Source organism: Diadema setosum, chromosome 8 (assembly GCF_964275005.1).
Source record: "Diadema setosum chromosome 8, eeDiaSeto1, whole genome shotgun sequence".
Classification (NCBI taxonomy): Eukaryota; Metazoa; Echinodermata; class Echinoidea; order Diadematoida; family Diadematidae; genus Diadema; species Diadema setosum.
In genome coordinates this window covers 30,489,751-30,510,571 of record NC_092692.1, presented here as the reverse complement: position 1 = coordinate 30,510,571, position 20,821 = coordinate 30,489,751, and the positions used below count along the sequence as shown (strand labels likewise).

General features: G+C 38.9%; 1 protein-coding gene across 1 annotated transcript in view; it reads left to right on the top strand.

The window, feature by feature from the left end:
- Nucleotides 1–716: 716 nt before the first annotated feature.
- The window catches only part of LOC140232194 (uncharacterized), a 170,877-nt gene continuing 150,772 nt past the window's right edge, over nucleotides 717–20,821 (top strand). Inside the window, exon 1 of the mRNA XM_072312332.1 lies at nucleotides 717–830. Within this exon, the coding sequence (XP_072168433.1) occupies nucleotides 717–830 (114 nt within the window). The remainder of the gene's footprint in view (nucleotides 831–20,821) is intronic.

Here is a 20,821-nt window from a genome sequence, read left to right as displayed (position 1 = left end):
TCCCATACCTAGATATTTGCGTTTTTATAATTGCATAATCTGATAATTGCTCACCTAAATAAGTGTTGATATGATAACTACTACACATATAGGTGTCGTTGTTTTAATAATTCAACCCCCCCCCCCCGAATCCATGCCAAGAAACTTTATACATCAGATGTACACTTCGAAGATTGAGTCTTGAGTAAAACTTAAAACTAGAAATCTAGTCGATTTTACTCACACTTCAGTCGGCACGGTTAGAACGTGGACGTGGTACAGTTATGTACATCGTGACGGAAGCTAGCTCACCCGCGCCGCCCGCCGCGCACTCAACTGCGCTGGTACCGTACGGTGTAAGCCGATCTACCGCAGACAAAACACACGTACACGAGCACCGCCTAGCCTGTCCACAGCTTTCCAGTGGATTGCGAAATGCTCTCATCACGGGTAAACAGCTCTTTCGTCCAATCCTCCACCTCATGACCTTATCATTGCCGAGCAAACATTGTGTATCTATCAAAAATGAAAATTCAAAATCTTGTTTCTTATTATATCATAATGAATATTGCTTTTAAAACAAACAATATATTTTAAAAAATTTAATTCTATGTTAAACTATATTTTTTTTTTAAGTTTAAAAAGCAAAATTAGTAGAGTCTCAAAATTTACCATGTAATAGGCGTTTCAATTGGTCTCTTAGTTCACCCCGATATTAGTAGTTTCTCTATGCAAAAATGGCTCCGATGCCACCACCCCCACCACCTCCTCCCCCTCCACCTGTTCCAGATGAAATTGGGTTCGATGCCATCCTAGACGGCCTGTCAAATGGACCTGCTGAGGAAAACAAGGTTTGTTCAAGGAGCTATGGTTTGTTGGCGTGCAGTATGAGGTCAAGTCACACACAACCATATTATTGTAGTGGTAGATATCACCTGCACCTGATCAGTGATAAGTTTTTGCTAGTCTGTCGCTCTGACATCCCTGTGCCTGTGCCATAGTGGCTGCTGTGGGTGCGTTCTGACGCTGACTCACTCACTGTTGGATGTTTTCCAGTGATTATCATAAATACCAGGCAAGGCACTCTACCACCACGGCACCATCACCAGTCAGATGAAGTGCATATTTCTTTTGCGTAATAATGCATTAATATTTGATATTGTTCGTAATTGTTTTACGTAAATAGGGTCTACGTCGCGTCGCGTCGACGTACGTCTAGCTGACTCTATCTCGGTGTATCTGGGTGCATGTGTGTGTATGCACTGGTCGAGGAGGAAGGCGCAAGGCCCCGTACCCTTATGCCATCTCCTCTGGCAACCAGTGGTATGCACCTAGAATCACCACATATTTTTTATTTTTATTTTTTTAATCATGTAGGCTAATATGATTTCTGTTAATATTTTATGTTGAAATGCTGAATAGATAAATGATTTATTCTATAGATGATGATGATGATAATACAATAATAATGATAATCATAATGATAATATTAATGATAATAATGATAATAATAATGATAATATTAATAATATTGATAATGACACCGAGAATGAGACTAACTTTCATGTATTCGCAGCCTGTCGCTATTGAGTTGTAGGGTTGGGGGTACCACGTATCGTCACCCTAAGGATCTGTAGCTTGTTTATTCTAAAAATATAATACAAATCCGCCTAATTCTTACCTCAAATATGACATAAATACTGCAGTTTTGAATGTCGTGACCGTCTCGTTGATTATGAATCTCTGTTTTAAAATAGCGCAATTTTAGTGCGTGCATTCCGTTTTCTTCGCGCAGCTAAAAAGTGAACCTTGCGATCGGCACCCCCTCCTCTCCATAGGTATACACGTGAATTTCACAGCATAGGTAATACACGTGAATTTCACAGGCTATAGGTAATACACGTGAATTTCACAGCCATGCGTCATTACTGAGTGGATATGTAATTTTTAGCTTGGTTTGTTTGAGTTTGATTTTCATTTCTTCGTTTTTATTGTTTTTATAGCTAATGACACTTAATCCCGCGCATACTTTTTCGTTCTATACGCAAACAGCCATGATACGCAGGGTGCCGATGGGAAGGTGCACTGCCGATAGGTGGTGCCCCAACCATACTAGCTATTTTGTACTTCTTCATTCTACTGTAAAAGTGGTTTCTTTCGCGTACAGATACTTTTGCGGTTTCCATCGGTGCCGACTTTTTCGCGTGTGTTTAAATTCGCGGTCGGCAAAATCTGTGAATCCACAGTTGGCAAAAACTTTTTTTTGCACATGAAAACCCAAACTATAATCCAATTATTCTTTTATTGTTAGATAGAAATTAAAATTAAATGCAGGCTTACCGTCTCTCGAGTACTTTATAACATGGTATCGCTGTGTGTGTGTTGACCATCAAATCACTCAATGCATGGAATCTTCGTGTGTGCATGTGCGCAATAGCGTTGTAACAAGCAGCACAGTTCAAAACATTTCCTTGCGTGGTTAATTTCGCGCGACTTTTCAAAACATTTTTGTGTGATGTTAAATTGGCGGTTCAACCTCAAAGCGCGAAAAGCACGAAAATAAAACCACCACGAAAGAAACCACTTTCACAGTATACCAAATAAACCACAACCATGCATTGCTACCTATACGTACTACCGGTACTGACATACTACCTCGTGGTAGTAGTTGTTCTAATGCTTCCAACATGAAGATGAAATGCAAAATGAATAGCGAAGATGGGCATGATTTTACTAACTGTTTATAGACCAAAAGATCAGTTTGTAATTATGTTGTATGTTCTGCAGTGACAACATCTGGCTTCAAGTCACGATATCCCTCTCCTGTGCTGTATACAACGTACATCTTCAGAGGTTCTGTAAAAGTAAAGAGTTGTTGTAAAACTCCTCTGGACAGACATTTTTTTTTTTTTTTTTTTTGTCTATAGAGTTTTAGATAAAGATGTATGTTTAAGTACCGCAGAGACTCTTTAGCTAGTCTATGCTGCTGCTGGTAAAAATGTTCTATCAAGTAAATCTAATTCAAGTCTAGGTCTTACTGCAACTGCATGTAGAATATAGCATCACATGATTCGGCCAATGGTTATAATATTAAAGAAAATATGTCTGGTTAGGCCGTAGGGTTGACTGTTATTTACGTGTCATTAGTTATGAAATATTTTGTCCACACAAATCACAAAATTATATGTAAATCATTAATTGACAAAATCAAGTTGTGATATTGTGGTATACTCAGTTTCATGAAGTAGTGTCTTCTACTGGCCGGAATAGATTCTGTGGTAGTGGGTAATTGTGTGTGTGTGTGGGGGGGGGGGGGGGGGGGGGAGGGGGAGTGGGGGGAGGATAAATTTTGCAGGATTAAAGGTGATATCAGACAAACAGTTTCTTTGATTTGTGTTTTATTCACAAAGAGGCATCTCATAACTTTTCCCCCACCACTCCTCTCAGCTCCCCCCCCCACTTTTTTTTTTTTTTTTTTTTTTGGGGGGGGGGGAGTTGGGCAGTGGGATGATCTGAAGAAGAGGTTTTAGCCAGAAACTGCAAAGATAATATTGAGTTTATTAGTAGGTGCAAGGTTGCATATATATGGGCTGTTACTTTAGCAATCTTAATACTGCCACCTCAAAATGTCATTGACTCCGTGCAATCATATTGCTAATGGTATAAAGAAGTCCTCGGGATCGGCAGTTTTTTTTTTTTCATTATATCGAAATTTCATTACATCCAAACAAATAAACAATAAAAATGCATAGAGTGGATAATGCTGCGGCCTGAATTTTTACTTCGTTGTAACCAGAATTTCGTCATAACCGTTTTCATTATATTGGGAGTGCACTGTATTACATAATGCCCATTAATTCAACTGGTTAATCATGTATTCATATTTGGGTTTTTTTTTTTTTTTTTCTTAAGCGACTCCTTTCTGAGAGTAAAATAGGCTGCAGTCAACACTACTTTTTTCTCAGAAGGATTCGCAGCGCATCGCCCAAAGTCATTTTGGAGCTCACCAACTGCATTAAATCATCATTATGAGTGGATTACCAGAGACAGCCTTGTGCTATTTCAGGCGACTTCCCAGTGAAAGTTACTGAATTCCTGTGCTGAAGATACACTCTTGTCAGCATATCCCTCTTATTTTTGCATGCTTCTCTGTTTTTGTGCTGCCTTTACTCTGGAAGTGTGAGCAATTATTTGGATTTGCAATGCCAGTAACTGAGAATAATGATGCTCAATTCACTTGGCCCACCTTTCTCTGTCTCTCTGCCTCACAGATTTATTCATTGTTGTTGTTATCTATCCCTTTGTCTGATGTGGTTTAATGTTTTTGTTTGCCTGTCTTTTATCATCTACTGATCTACTGTGGTTTTTTTTTTTCTTTGTCTTTTTTACTTTATTGAGATGTGACCTCTTTGTATTAATAAATATCTCTATCTCTGTCCATATGTGCAGTGTATTCATCTTTCCATCTTCAACCTATTTGTATTGTTTTATCTATTTAGCTATCTGCTTTTCTGTCTGTGTCATCGATAAGGAGTCTATGTTTTCTGTTTTTGATGTACATAATGATAACAAAATGATGGCTTATGCACACAAAAACATGTTGAAAGCAATATATATGGCTATTACCTTCTGCATGGTCAGTACTTTAAGTACATTATGTAGTGCTCATTGTGGGGGGGGGGAGGGGGGAGGGGGAGGGGGGAACACAACCATGTTTGCATACTGTAAAAGTGGAAATTTTCACGGTGTTGAAATTTTCGCGCATTTCACGCAACCAGAAACTAGCGCGAAAATAAAAACACGCGAATCTTTTTGCTTGCCGTACGTTCCTGTGCGTGATGTCTTGATTCCGCGGAATTAAAAACACGCGAAACTCTTCTGACCCGGCCTAGCGCGAAAAATTAGTCACGCGAAAATATCCACTTTTACAGTATCACAATTACCATGTATGTACGGTAGGCTATTTTGCTTTCTGTGCTATGCCCTCATTTACTCTCAAATTCTTTGACCTTTTGTACATCAATTATTCCCTGTTTCAGGGTGTGTTTCTCTGTCTAGCTGCTCGGTCGTGATTTGGCAAAAAGGTGTATGTCTGCCGTTTTACAGCGACTACAAAGCCGAGAAAATCGACTTTAAAGTTTTGGCAGTTTCCTTGACTGTAGAAGCCACCTAAACTGTGCAACGCTCAGGGATTCAATTCCATGATTTAGTATACACTTCAAATTTCATTTCCTGATAATTTTCTTGCATCTAACTTTAAAGAATACTTCAGAATTAGCACTTTTAGCATGTTTAGAGACATACACCTTTTTGCCAAATCACGTTTACAGGGACTGCGACCCACGCTATTTTGGCAAAAAGGTGTATCTTCACATACACCGTAAGAAATCATGCATTTAACTTGGCAAAAAGGTGTATGTATAGAGATACACCTTTTTGCCAAATCACGTTTACAGGGACTGCGACCCACGCTATTTTGGCAAAAAGGTGTATCTTCACATACACCGTAAGAAATCATGCATTTAACTTGGCAAAAAGGTGTATGCATAGAGATACACCTTTTTGCCAAATCACGTTTACAGGGACTGCAACCCACGCTATTTTGGCAAAAAGGTGTATCTTCTCATGCACCGTGAGAAATCGTGCATTTAAGTTGGCAAAAAGGTGTATATATGTATAGAGATACACTTTTTTGCCAAATTAAACGATAACAAAATATACCAGAGATTTTGTAGGGAGAAGGGTGTATGTGAGACCATTTCTAATCAAATGTTAACTCTTGACAATCTTTACTTCATTATTACAAAAAGATTTAAAAAATAACAATGAAGAAAAATATCAGGATGCACAACTTGTTCATCAAGCATAGAAAAATGTGCGCAAATTACAACTCACCCTAGAGTCTAAATATTAACAAAACATGGTCTCATGGATATGCATGGTTAAGGATTACAGCTGAAGAATTTTTCTTCTTCCTTCTCCTCCTTTTTTTCCAAAAACTTCTACTTCCAATGAGATGATTCATCATATTTTTAGCTTTGTGCCCCTTTTTTTCGACAAAAGGTTCGTTTGCTTTCTCTACTGAATGCTTTAGCAAACAAAGAGGCAGTTGTTTGCACATCATGTATCTGTTCTTAAAAACGCAGTTATCATGCTGCTCCCAATTTTTGCAATAAATTCAATAAATGTGAAAATTCAGGTAGGATCATTTAACTGTTTGCATCCACTGAGCACTTTGAGCAGTACATCCAAGTATCATTTCCAAAGACAGGGACACATCTTTCTCCAGACCTTTGTGTGTAACTGCCACTAAATGTCTGTTAGGTAACAGCCCCATACGCATAGCGTAATGGGTAGCCGATCTTACAGTCACACAGCACACCATTACACTATGTACTAACTATACACAGCCCAGTTGCTGTACATGGTACGTCGCGACAGGGCTGTACGCGCGCGACCACCAACCACTAGTAGAGCGACGAAATCGTATTACGATAGCTTTGAATTTTGATACTTAACATCATTTTTGTCACCTCAAACTCAACGAGTATACTTTTCAATATTTACTCTACATCTGATGCTATCAGTATTCAAATGTACGCAATGAAACTTACCGAAATTGATCATCATATCCAGCATGTCCACACGGTACACAATCTTTCACGCCAGGCCTAACTATACACAGCCCAGTCGCTGTATGGTACGTCGCGACGTACATTACCATGTACAGCGACTGGGCTGTGTATAGTTAGGCCTGGCGTGAAAGATTGTGTACCGTGTGGACATGCTGGATATGATGATCAATTTCGGTAAGTTTCATTGCGTACATTTGAATACTGATAGCATAAGATGTAGAGTAAATATTGAAAAGTATACTCGTTGAGTTTGAGGTGACAAAAATGATGTTAAGTATCAAAATTCAAAGCTATCGTAATACGATTACGTCGCTGTCCTAGTGGTTGGTGGTCGCGCGCGTACAGCCCTGTCGCGACGTACCATGTACAGCGACTGGGCTGTGTATAGTTAACTATGTACAGGCTTCTACATGCAGTGCACAGCACGGACAGTGCAGGGATCACTGTCATTTTGAAGCGTAGAGAACTCTCATCCCACAGCCACACTTGCCGGAAAAGCTGTCATTTCAACAGAAATGCTAGATTTTACGAATCTGCGCATCTAATGGCATAGAAGTGGCCATACTGTAGAAGTCTAGGACAAACGTTAGATCTGAACTTCTAGATATTAGGTTCTATCTACTCACCGACTAGCAACAAGGAGAAACTTCTGCAGTGCAACGGGCTGCCAGTTTTAAGTCAGGAGCATGGCCCGCCACCGCACCGACCGGTGAAACGGTACACATACATGTCAGCAGCACGTATAAACAACAGAGTATATAATATACACAGAGTATAAAAGATACACCTTTCTGCCTTATCATACTTCGCAACTATAATTCATGATTCATTCGGCAGATGGATGTATCTAAAGATACACCTATCTGCCAAATCTTTGAGCGCTCCCCAGCGTGCACGGTTAGAGGTGTATCTAGAGATACACCCTTTTGCCAAATCATGTAGTTCTCTATCCTGGTACGTCATTGTACGTCAAGGGTGTATGTAAAGATACACCCTTTTGCCTAATCAAAAGCAGGAAAATTGATAAAATAATACAGAGATAGCCCCAAGTATCTCGGAAACAAATGATCGATGACTTACGAAAGTTGGTCACATGAAAATTTCGGCATCGAAAACCCCCCAAATGGTAAAAACCAAAAACATGATATTTTTCAGACATACACCTTTTTGCCAAATCACGACCGAGCTGCTCCTTCCATCTTGTCTGATGTGAATTTCTCGCTTGCTGCCCCTCCCCCCTTCTCCATCCTGTGCACCCTTTGCCATCCTTTCATAACTCGCTATATTGTTGCCGACCTCGTGTGTTCGATAGTAAATCCAGGGGGACCTTGTCTCACCCATAAAGGCTGGTGTTCACACCCTTTTCGTAGGCAACAGGTGGCCTGCTGCACGGTGAGGGTGCAGGGTTTTGAGAGGAAGGAAGCTTTAGATTATGTGTGGCGCAAAGAGGGTGTGTTCAGACATGTGCAAGCTGTGTAGACTCATACAGGGCACTATCTTTCGTGACTGGCAGCACATTCCCAGGATGTCTCAGGCATATATTTCACGCTAAAGACAACAATCAGCAAGAATGGCTGTGCATGTGTAGAGAAATTCTAACTTCTTTTTTTTCTTCTTTTTTTTTCTTTTTTTCTTTTTTTAAGCCCAGTACTATCATTACTGATTCTTGATTATGATATCACCCACTTCGATGAAGTACTCAGCCAGTACATAACTTCTAAGTCTATCTGTAAGTTGAGTAGTGTACACAGAATAGCACATCTATACATATCCACTTGAAACATTTCTTAATAATAACTATATGTTTGCATTGTTTCTTTTCATTGTTTTAACAGCCCTTTTGTATTATAGTCACTCCTATTCCTATTTGTGCAGCTGTATTATTATTGCACAAGTTTTCATAGTTTATGAATTTAAGAATTGGCCTGCTAATTTATATTGATAATGACGTAAAAACAAGGATCGCAAAATTTTTGTGCAGGAGACATTTACACAGGTCTATCAAATCATTGTAAAAGATAAGAAGTTGGTAAATATGAACTTCATGGAGGAGGAGGGGAGGGGAAGCAGGGACAAGGATGATGACAAAGCTTGAAACCTTTTTTTCTTCTATGTGTCAGTCTCTTAATTCCTGAGATGAAGTACACTGCATGAATTAACTTTTTTATTGATCATCATCTGAAGCGTGTGGTCAAAACACCGTGTATATTTTAGGTGACTCCCGCTTTCATTCTGCAATGCTGATATGCATCGAGTGAGCTTTGCCCTGCATGACATATTCATGACTCTCTATACAGTGTATGTGTTAATGTCTGTTCTTTTGCTGTTGAAGAAGAGAGCGTTGCACTTAGTTCACTTTCAGGGGCTGATTTTGCCACTATGGTGAGCTGACAAGATGGAAAAGTAGCAAATCTGGAGCTGATCTTGAGGATGGTGTTGGGTGGATTCAACATCCTGTTCAAAAAGGATACTGTAAAACATGAAATATTCGCGGCACGAAATTTTCGCGAATTGGAGCCGACGGCCTTTTTCGCGGCAAGAAATTTTCGCGAATTGCCTCTTGCGTTCAATGCATATAATGTAGATAAGAAATTTCGCGTGCATTTTAATTTCGCGAATCTTGGCGCTCGCGAAATTCGTGAAATTAAAATGCACGCGAACATTTCTCGTTTTACAGTACATGCATCGGTGATGATGATGATGTTGAAATGGCCACAGAAAAGGGAAAAGCTTTGCTTTAGATCCATCCCAGGAGTCTGATTTTGCCGCAGTTTATTAATTCATTATGAAACTTCTCCTTCCAAGTTAAATTTCAGAGGCCAACTTTGCTTTGGTGCTAAGCTCACTCTCTTTGTTATAATGCAGGGACTGCAATGTCAGAAGAACTTTGTACAATGTGCATGGCTTAAATTACCAGTGGCAGTCATTTCTTCCGATGTTATTCCTTGATTCTTGTGGCTTCCAGCTCATGGTGCCCGGAGATTTTTTTCGGTATAATTTGAATATAATGTCAGTACTTACTCACAAATTGATAGTCTGCTCATTCAGGAGGTGTTCTTGATTTCATGTTGTTGTCGTTTCTTCATTGTGTTCTTTTTCCTGTATTTCACTGTTATACACGAGGGTATGCCACTTCCTCTTATCACGTTTTTCCCGAAATCAGGCATCATCTAATTTTGCTTTCTATTAATCACAAAGAACATGCTGCGTTGGGTACATCGCGTGCAGGAACCGATCATTCTCATTTTCAGCCAAGACTGGCAAGAAATTTGAGAGCTCAAACTTTGGGCATATATTTGAATTAGCTCATTTCCAGTGGATTTCATGTTCACGCAGCTGACTTTTCACAACACCTGACAGGGCTGTTAACAAGCTTTATGGAGGGAAGTGTCCTTATCTCATGTGAAGATTCTGAGGAATGCTCAATTGCATAGTTAGGCAACATGTTGATCTGCTCATTACCCATACCCGTACCTATTTTATTCACTATGTGTGCCATTCACATTTAAAGGTTAATCTGAATTTAGATATGTGTATAACCCATTGAGGATGAGTCCCAAGTATACTCGGGCAAGTGTCTATATTAGATATGGGAAATTAATGCGTGTTGTAGCAAAATCAGCCTGTCCTCTACGGGTTAAAAGAACATTGCAAAATGTGTTCAGAAATTGGAACAGCTGTCTGTAATTCCTCAATTGTTTATTTGGTGGTGCATTGCACGACACGTGATTTGGAATTAAAGACTACACTGTATGTGGTTGCCAGAGCCAGCTAGTTGTCTACATTGTAGGTTAAAACAACAACAACAACAAATCAGGGACAAAAACTTTTGTTGCCCAACCAGGAGTTGAATCATATCCATATCGAGGGCAAACTCCCATCACGCTATCACTCTCCATCCGGCAGATCTTCTCTTACTAAGAGTGTTTTGTGTTGAATTCTTTCTGTTCAATCTACCAATCAACATATCCCAGAATTTGGAAGGAAAACCAAACAGAACCTGTTTTTCATTTACTCTTTGCTGTTATTTTGAGTTATTATGCCTGTAGTCCTTTCAATTGTACACATGTATAGTACAGTAGTAAAGTGCTCCATTGTGTTGCTTTTCCCACAAAATGGACCTATTTTTAATGGTCATTCGAGGGGTTAAATGGACAACAGCTTTTGGATAAATGCCATAGTATAATTTGGATGTATAGTTAAGGCTCAGGCAGGAATGGACACACCTATGCAAGTCATGTATGTTTAGATGTCAGAACAATGGCCATTTATATACAAGTAGTTTTAATTCTCTGAATCACCCTTTCATGTGAAAGTGACTTTATATTTGCCCCAACCCCAACCCTATACATGGTACACTTGACAATTGTCAGTGAAAGTAAAGATTTTGATGGCTTCTCAACCGAATATATGAAAACCAAATGTTGTAGAAATATCTGTGCTAGCAGTTATCAAATTATGCCCAAGCAGCATCATATCAAACCATGTTTATGTACATGTCACTGTGTCCAACTTAATAACCTGTAATTTGTTAAGTAGTCAGTGTGTGTAGGGGAGGGAGGAGTCGGTAGTCTGGCCAGGGGGGAATCCCAGCCGCTTCCTGTGGGATATAAACAAATACAGTCATTCTGTGTATTGCTGTTATATCATTTGTGGTATGCCTTGTGCTGTGCATAGTGTTGGATCAGTCTAGCAGTGACTGATATAATTTCTTTCCTTTGGACCAAGCCCATTTCTCTGTCATCTATCACACTCTTGGTCCGGCTAAATGTAAATGGATCTTTTGCATTTTGACTCAATATATTCTCATTATGTTTAATTCCTCTCTGATCAAAGAAGCTCATTCTTGGTTGCCTAACATGGCAAAAGCTAATGAATTCTAAATTTTAAGTACATGTACTAAATCCTATATTCTTCTATCACCTCACAGATCATAATAATGAGGCCCAACAACCTACAGAATGTTCCCAAAGCAAAGAATTACAGTTTGTAAACAACATACTTTGCCAACAATGAACTGACCATTGGGAGAATGTGGTCAGGATCTCATGTTGCATTAAAACAGGTTTGGAATGGGGGGGGGGGGGGGGAAACAAGATGAAATTATGGATTCTACTTTCCAGATGTAATATAATCTGATATTTGATGCATTGATGACACGTTAATATCAAACTAGTCCCAACATCAGATGCAGAGCCCTTTTGTACTCTAATACACGTAGTCTCTTCTGTCAGACACACTCACTAACCAGTACCGGTATTGTAAAAGGGAGATATCCAAAGTTGTTTTCAGTTTATAACATTGTCACCCCAACCCTATTCCTCAAGTTGCCCAACCTTTGACTAGGAGGTAATTGTTGAACTGATTTAATTTCATGATGTTTTTATTAATCCCTTTTTTTTAAATCGCCATATGTACTGCAGGGAGAGAAGAAAGAAAGAAAATAACAACAACATGAGACCAGATTTCCAACTGGGTTATAGACGTTCAGCTTAAGGAAGTGAGTCTAATGGATGATTAGCATGTGAGCAGGATGTGCCCCTTTGGCGGGCGAGCTCTCCCCCAGCCAACATTCAGGGATGACTCACAGCAACAAGACCGCGTGGGCCCCTGCACGCTCTCCCCTCCCCCTAGAGAAAAGCCTCTTGTACATTTTAGTGGGCATGATACAGTACCCCCATCAATAGAAGAGCGTTTCTCCATTTGGGTTTTATTTTGATGAGTTGCGCAGACACGAGTTGGACTCCTCCTTTCTTCTTTTTGTTTGTTTGTTGCGGGAAATGTTCGATTCAAACTGTCCTTCCAGTATTGCAACACAGACATCAAGGTCTCCACAAGAAAGTCGTGTTGTGCCCCCATCTCCTGCTGCACAGCATGTGCACGCGTGCATGGTAGATCCCGAGTGCGGGGAGTGTAGTGGAAGGTCTGAGCTTTTTTTTCTCCTTCATTTTTTTTTCCCCTGCCCTCCTGTGAAGGGCTGAAGAGGTGGCAGCGTCTGTCGTGCTGTGTTTTCCTCGTGGAATATGCACTCGCCCTGACCCTGGCTGACTGAGCTGCGAAGATCCGAGCGGGGCTTTTCTTCAGTCGGAATAAGAGGCATGTGCCGCGTGTTTTGCTAAGGAGTTCCAGGAGTGGAACATTCATTACCTCTCTCTCTCTACCCCCCTCCTGCGGTATTTGGTGATATTTCTTCTGCAAGTGCGGCAGATTGGAACCCTTGGTTTATACAATGAGTCTGGATTTTCTGGTGAGTGTGTACAATACGTAAATGTTAGGCAAGAGATTTCTTTAAAGTGATGTGTACCAATTGCTGACCCTCCTGCACGCGAGCTGCATAAGTCGAGGTGTACCCTGTGCAAATGTCTTGTCCGGTTATGAAATCCAGTGACTGCCTGTCACTGTGTAGCAGTTATGAGAGGCATTTTGGTTTGTGTTGCTCTGACCTGCGTTTTTAAATAGGCCATTTCCAGTGTGATGGACAAGACATCCGCTACTGCTTACGCGGAGTTGGCACTTCATTTGTGAGTTTAAGGCTCACATCAACTCGCTCAGTCACTGTAGTGCATGAGCCACAACCATTTATTTATTCATTTATTTTCATTTAAACAAAGTCAGCCATTGCTGTAATATCTGAATTTAGTTTTATCAAAGCTTGAAGTTGCCTTTCATTTGGAATTTATGGGTGCTACTTGGAATACTCTTCGAATTTGATTGGCCAATGTTGTGACATTTAGCAATCTACTTGCAAACATTTCCATCAAACCCAAAGCACTGTATGATGATGTTTGACACATACATGTGCCGAGCCACTGAAATATTCACTGGAAGCTCGCTGCTGTACAGCTCTACTTTACCTTCTTTTCATACTTTGCACATTTGTGGTTTGCACACAACATTCAGAAGATAAATGTTGAAAAGGACAGACCATTTTGCCCAGACAGCAATGGGGTTTGTCTATGTATTACTGCCACTACAAAGAATTCTTCCATCTTTATGAACCAGCTATAAATTCACTTTTGAATGACGGGATATGGATGTACAAGTATGTATGCACACAATTATAGTACACTATGTCTTGTGTGGAACATAATATGCTCATATGTATATTTTTGGCATGATGTTCCTCTATTAGTAGATGTGTTTTCATTCCTGTATCATAAGGTTTCACTATTTCAGGATTAATTAGATGAGGATAATTTGGTCCTACCATGTAATGTATCTTATGTTTAACAGCACCCCTTCCTCTTTGGTGGTTGTCAGGCAGTCTAAACATTATAAACAGCTTCCTGTACAACATGACATCACTGCTTGCTGAGAGCGGTGTCAAATCTCACACATGAAAATATGTCAGTGGCCTTGTTTGCAAAATAGGGGGGGGGGGGAATGGTAGGGATGATGCTTGACTAGACACGGGCATTGTGATCCCTAGTTATCACATCTTACAAATGTAGCTTGTCAAAGAAGACCCAATGATCTTACAGACTCCAATGCGCAAAGCATATAAGAAAATGTTGAAGAAATTTTAAGGGGAATCCAAAGAACCAATTTGCTAGCATTAGCGGTGGTGCAAAATGGACGGGGAGATTGAAGTGGTAATTCTCAGTATTGCCAATGCTAAAAAAAAACAAGAATTCTGCGCATGCTGCAGAGCCCTGTCACAGATGCACTGTGGGATTCCTCGGGAGCATCGTCGCTTTTGGTTGTCTTGCGCACATCTCAGTTCCCATGCGATTCCATGCAACTTTCATCTGCTTTTCTTTCATTGCCACTTATTTCTTTGGTTTAATAGAATTAAGCTAAAAATAAAAGAGTTTAAAACTTCTAAATTTTACTGATTTGCTGTCAAAAAAATCATGGTACACTACTGTGAGGCTTCAATGTGCTGGTCACATGATGGAAAGCAAAGAAATCTTTATTAAAAAAAAAAAAAAAAAAACCTGGATAGAGACAGAACTTGATTTGAGTGCATACCGGTATTTTTATATGCAGCCAAAACCAGACCCAAGATTGTCCCCCAAGCTATCCCATAATACATCTTAAGCGATGCTCAATGCATGGCACATAGATTTTGGCGATACCAAGAACTGACACTTGTTGTTTGATACCACCCACAGCTTCGGAACCAAGACTTGTTGGGTCTAAGAGGGTAGGACATATCGGACTATAAGTTGTAATATATGTGTAGAGCTTTATTCTATGTTTGGTTTAATTCAGGCAGCCTCAGTACTGTTTCTGGTAAATTCTGATTGTGAAGTCCTTCTTACACTAACACACATACAGTGAGGAATTTAAAGTTTTGTGGGTTTGTAAGGTGAATCTTTTAAAAAGGATCACATTTTTTTAATAGTTCGTCCCTATAACCTATATCATGCATTCAAGTCTTTCTGAAGCATTGCCAAGTGAAGCCCAACCAGAATGATGTCTGGAAAGGACCTTGGTCCACATTAGACCACAATGGTTGACATTTAATGCAGGAGATGAACAAATACGCAATTTATATACCGGTAGTATTAAGAGATAGAACATAAACCATAGAATAAAGAAATTTGAGGAGACTGTAATATACCAAATAACAAAGTCTATCCAGATTCATCACGATGGCAAGGTGCATCAATTTATGGTGACAGTAATAACCAAAATAGTGAAATGACGATCAGTAGTTGTGACAAAATTGCCAGGTATAACTGTCTTGTGGTAAATTGTAGAGATGGAATTGCATTGCCATGTGGTGAGTGTATTTTAGCTGTTTTGGTGTGGAGAGTTGTAGGTTGGGTAGTAAGCAGGCATGGAGAATGATATATATTTTTTTTTTTTGCCATGCCAAAACATTGCTAGAACTCAAATGCTCCACAGGGGGGACCTCAACCTCACACTCACTGAGATTATAAGGGTGAGGACCCTCCCTTCATATTGCAAGCAGGCTTTATTTCCAGCCCCTCCTTTCTACATCTGCAAGACAGAGATGGGTAATCCTCTCTCCCGGCAGTGTCTCAAGATTTGAGGAGTTCAGACATTTTGCTAGTCCGCTGGCCGAGGGCAAGCCTGAATACAGTCTCAGTAGTCCATGGGGCTATTTCGACTAATAAAAGTTTCTGTAATATTATAACAAACATTTATGTCTTCACTGAGTAGGTTTGTATACCACCTTACGGGTAGACTCACTGGCCTGAGGCTGTACAAGAGAGCGTAGATGTTTTTGATTATATATTTTTATATAGCACAATTCAACTCAAAAATAGGTTCTCAAAGCGATATTGATATGGTATCACTGTGTATCACACTGCAGTTCTTGAAAAGATGGACCCCATTCTAGTGTGTTTTCAAACGATATTTGTGACTTGCCATGCCTATTTAATGACTCAACAAATCTGTGGTACACAGTTTGTTAACCAATATACCATCATTGCATGACCTACAACATGGTTGGCAGCATACATAAACACACACAGACACAAGGAAATTGATTTCAATGGCAAACTGATATCAGCACCAATTTATGAAGATCAAAATTCCGCAATGCATAGTCCTAGATCACTAACAATTTGAAGCAGGTTGTCTCGGGTTTAGGGAAAAAGAAACCAACTTTGAAACCGAAACATCCTTTTCCATTTCTTACTGGGTTTTTTTTTTCTTTTGCTGTGAGAACTTTTTTTTTTTCTTCAATTTTAGCGAACAGTTTGGACAGTTTCTGTATCATTTTGGGTGATCATGAGAAAAGCATTATGTTATTAGATTGACTTGGCTTTGCCGTGAATACTTAATAAATGAGTAATAGATCTTTGGAAATATGAATAAGGTTGTTATTAAAAAGTTTCCATGACACAAGATTCCATACTCTCTTGTAAGGGAAGCAATCAATGCAGCAGAAACATTTGTGACCCGCTACAACAAAAGGATCCTAAAGTCGCTGACGGGTGAGCCGAGAAAATCGAGTTTGAAGTCAGATCACCAAAATCTGTCAAAACGTTCGGATTTCTGTTTTTAACATAATTTTGTAGTCTAATGTATCTTCTATCATCTGCTGAAATTTCGAAGCTAAATGATCAAAGGAAAGGCCTGAAAATAGCATTTTTTCTGGGCCATGCTTGGCTCGCCCGTCAGGGACTTTAGGATCCTTTTGTTGTAGCGGGTCACATTTCTTCAAAGAATCATAGATGAAATACTAGTATATATTGCAGGAAATAGAAATGAATGGCTACAAGTCATATTGTTCCTTGAGATTTCAGTGCTGGTTTACACATACACTATAAATTTGGAATACTTATGATGTGAAAAGTTGTTTTTTTTTTTTGTTTGTTTGTTTTGCATTTCATGCTCCATAACACCAGTGCAACAACAGATATATGCAAATATTTTAGTTACTTTGTTTTTAAATATCCATGTGAACATTTGTTTACTTTTTAAAGTGTCAACAGTCGGCAAACTAAAAACTTGGTAAGTTTAATCTAACTGGACCAAGTGTGAAAAGTGAACAGTAGAACATGTCCTCTGTTACAGTAATTTCAAAAGGAGGATTATGAAAAAAAAAATATATATATATATTGTTATACACTGTGGGGGGGGGGGGTTCATACAAAAGTAGGAAAGAAATTTGTGAGTAAGCAATCATGACTAGAAATATTTTTACGTGACCAAAGTTTGGACTATAGATAAAAAGTAATACCCATGTCCATCACTGATCACTTTTGGCCAATCAAAGTTGGTTTTTGTACGTTCTAGAACTACATGTAGTACGTGCACACTCAAATGATCTATTCAGATACAGTATGTACATCCTGCACAGAAAGCTGCTAGTCTATGACATACGCATATGCTCAAATGAATACCAAGATATTTTGTTCAGTGCATGTGTATTTGTTATTTATAAGATACTGTGCACACACTCACACTCTGGTACACACACACACATACACGCAAACGTTTCTAGTACTGCTGTAGTAGTATTTATCAGTTGACGAAGTGCACAGTTCAACCTGTGAATTTTTGCCGAGCCGAAAGTAGCGCGAAAATTAATGTACCGCCATTCTGAGTTTACAGGTATTACCTTTCTATCCAACAAGAGATGTGACTAGTACAACTAAAACGTAACTTGAGTTTGGACAAGGCTTTGAGTAATGACTGCTGAAGGAAGCAATTGAATGCTATAATAAGTAAGATAAATGAGAGTCATCCCAGCCAGATGGCTCAACTGCGTAATAAATTATCTCTAATGTGCAGTGTTATCGGTTTTGGAAGTATGCAGAACTCTCGCTTTGCAACCACTCCACAACTTGATTGTGGAATTGATTGACATCTGTAGTGCCCAATCTCCAGTGTATGTACAATATACACATTTGTAGCCCTTGTCATTTTCAGGTTTTAGTGTACATACTTAAGATGACTTTCTATAAATAATGGGTATACAGTGTATCATATTTAAAGGCATAATTTACCATTTACAGATGAAACAAAAGCCCCACATTTATAGTGCTTCAAAATAGTTCTCAAATGTGAGTTAGAGATAGAAACAACCAATGTAAAAAATTGAACCAGTATAATTGATGTTAAGTCTTGTTAAATATACAAAATGTGAGCAATTAATAAAAATGTTTCCAGGCTAAGCCATATACAGTTATGGTTTATTAAGAAAAATGGTGATATCTCCTTAAATTTTAGGTTTATTGCAAAAATTTTAAATGTACAATAGGATGTTTTGTGATATAACAGACCTACACATATGCATCAAATGTGATATCTTGAACATTTTTTAAATCACTGCACCCAAATGTAAACAGGGCTTTTAAGTTGTGTTATTTTTATCACTCAGAATTATGATTATATGTGTAGTTTTTGTAGATAATATGCATTTAATTAGCTACCGCTAACTTCCTAAACTTTTACCATACTTGACAAATAAAATCTTTCACCTGTTAATACCACACATTTACATTAATAAACAGGATTAATTAAATCACAACTGATTGACAAATTGCCCTACATTGACGTGAATAAACAACTTGACACAAGAATTTCATAAATTTGAAGAATTAGATAGCTGCATCAGGACTTACTGTTTAATTATGAGAAAGGTTTCACATCCAATCCTTGGACACTTGTTTCTTTATAATTGAATGTTACCTTGATGAATTAGAACTTACATCAATGCTCACATTTACATCCGTGCATACACTTGTATTTGTAGTGGTAGTCACATTTCTTTCATTCTATACATCATCATAATACCATTCAAGCTTATGATGGTGTGCAAAGTTTTTAAGTTTTTCCCATATTTCTCTTCCTTCAGATATTAATCCCCTTCTTCATTAGAAGCATATTATCCCCCCCCCCCCCCACCAGAAACGTATTATTTCCTCTTTTTGTGGCCCTTTGATCCGTTACTCAATCAAACGCAGGTTCCAAGTCAATACATTTGTTAGCGTTTTGTGATATCCTGCCTCGAGGCATTCATCAAGCTGTAGGTGCCAATTACCTAGCCAGATTTAGACCGGTAATGAGCTATTCCTGTCCTCGTCGTTCAGAAGTACACGTCTGGAAAGCCATGTGCTGTTGTTTTTGTGGATGTCTTATCTATTTTGGGGGAATGACCACGCGATAAAAACAAGGATAGAAAAAAAAGATCGAGAAGAAATAAATCTTTGGACATCTGTGTACACGCTGTCTGTTCATCCCATATCAAAGCACTCACCGACAAATTTGACCACCTGTGCGATTTTTAATAGTATTACATATTGTATATCTAGTGAGCAGGTGCGAACGTTTGTTGTGGTACTTGATAAATTTGGGATGCCTAATGCTGGGTGTTCTTGCGTGCAACCAGTAGTGATGGAATATACTGTATGGGTTAAAACTGTCTTAAAGTTGATCCATTTGGACTCTGTCAATCAAGGGGGAAAAGGGGGTCCCAGATAGAAGATGAGGATAGGCTTAACTTCAGCACAGATCATATTTTCATATGATATGAAGACCACTCTTCAAATTCTGCTGATACTAATAAATGAGTTTTAGCTAAGTTTGTTGCTTGTGTTTCATCTTTGAATTTAGCTTCAGACGTGTGAGCCAAGCAGACAGACAACTGCAAGGCCACATGGTCAATGTACTGCAGAGACTCCAACTCGCCAAGTATCTCTTGAATGGGAGATTCTCCCGCATGGACCCCCAAACAAACTGGAGACTGATTGCGCGAACGTTCGCTCAATAGGATCATGTGCGAGTAGTGCACACCATGAGGGCAAAGTGTGACATCCCTTGTGGTTAGGGTTCAGCTCGTACATATCTTAGCCTTGTTCTAGAATATGGAATAACATTACAATAGTAAACTTTGGCAGTAGAAAGTAGGATTTTGGAGGGATGGTATAATTTTGGTTGAGACGTGGCTTCAGGATTTCAACATTTTTTGGTGATAATTTTTGAGATAATGAGAAACCTCCTTATGAGATATGTAAGAGCATATAACTCTAGGAGGAATTAAAAGTTTATTTGATAAAAATTGGTTTTGAAATGGCTGAGATATATCCAAAACAAAGCTACTGTACGAGCTGAAATTTTCACGGTGGTTTTATTTTTGCGAATTTCGCGAATCGCCTTTGAATCGCGAAAATAACAATACGCGAAAATAACAACGCTCAAATAACTAAGTTCAGTTAGACCCTCGCAACCGCGAAATTAACAACACGCGAAAATGTCCTCGAAGTTCCAATTCCCGAAAATTTCAGCTCGTACAGTATCCTAATAAAAGGTAGAACCCACCTTTTATTAGGATTGCTTTGTTTTACTTTGTTTTTGGATATCTGAGCCATTTCAAAACCACTTTTCATCAAATTAGCTTTGAATTCCTCTAGAATTATGTGCTCTTTAACATTTCATAAATTGGTTTCTAAGTGTCTCGCAATAGTAAAAGCTGAATCCTCATTTCAACAAATACTATACCATCCCTCTTTTAAGGGGGAGAAATATGTTTTAAGTGGAAGATACACAGCTAGAGCATGAGAAATTCAAACTTATACAAAGATGACCTCAAACATAAGATCTCCCACCAAAAATGGGAGAGTTGAAGTCAGTAGTAATGTCCAGTTGAATGAACATTCGACATCCTTGCCTGCTTCAACTGGTTCTAATTATCCTCCATAATGGCTCGGTCACAAATACCATTAAAAACTGCTATGAACGCCGTACGAACAATTTTTAGACAATTTTGTAAGATCTTCTTA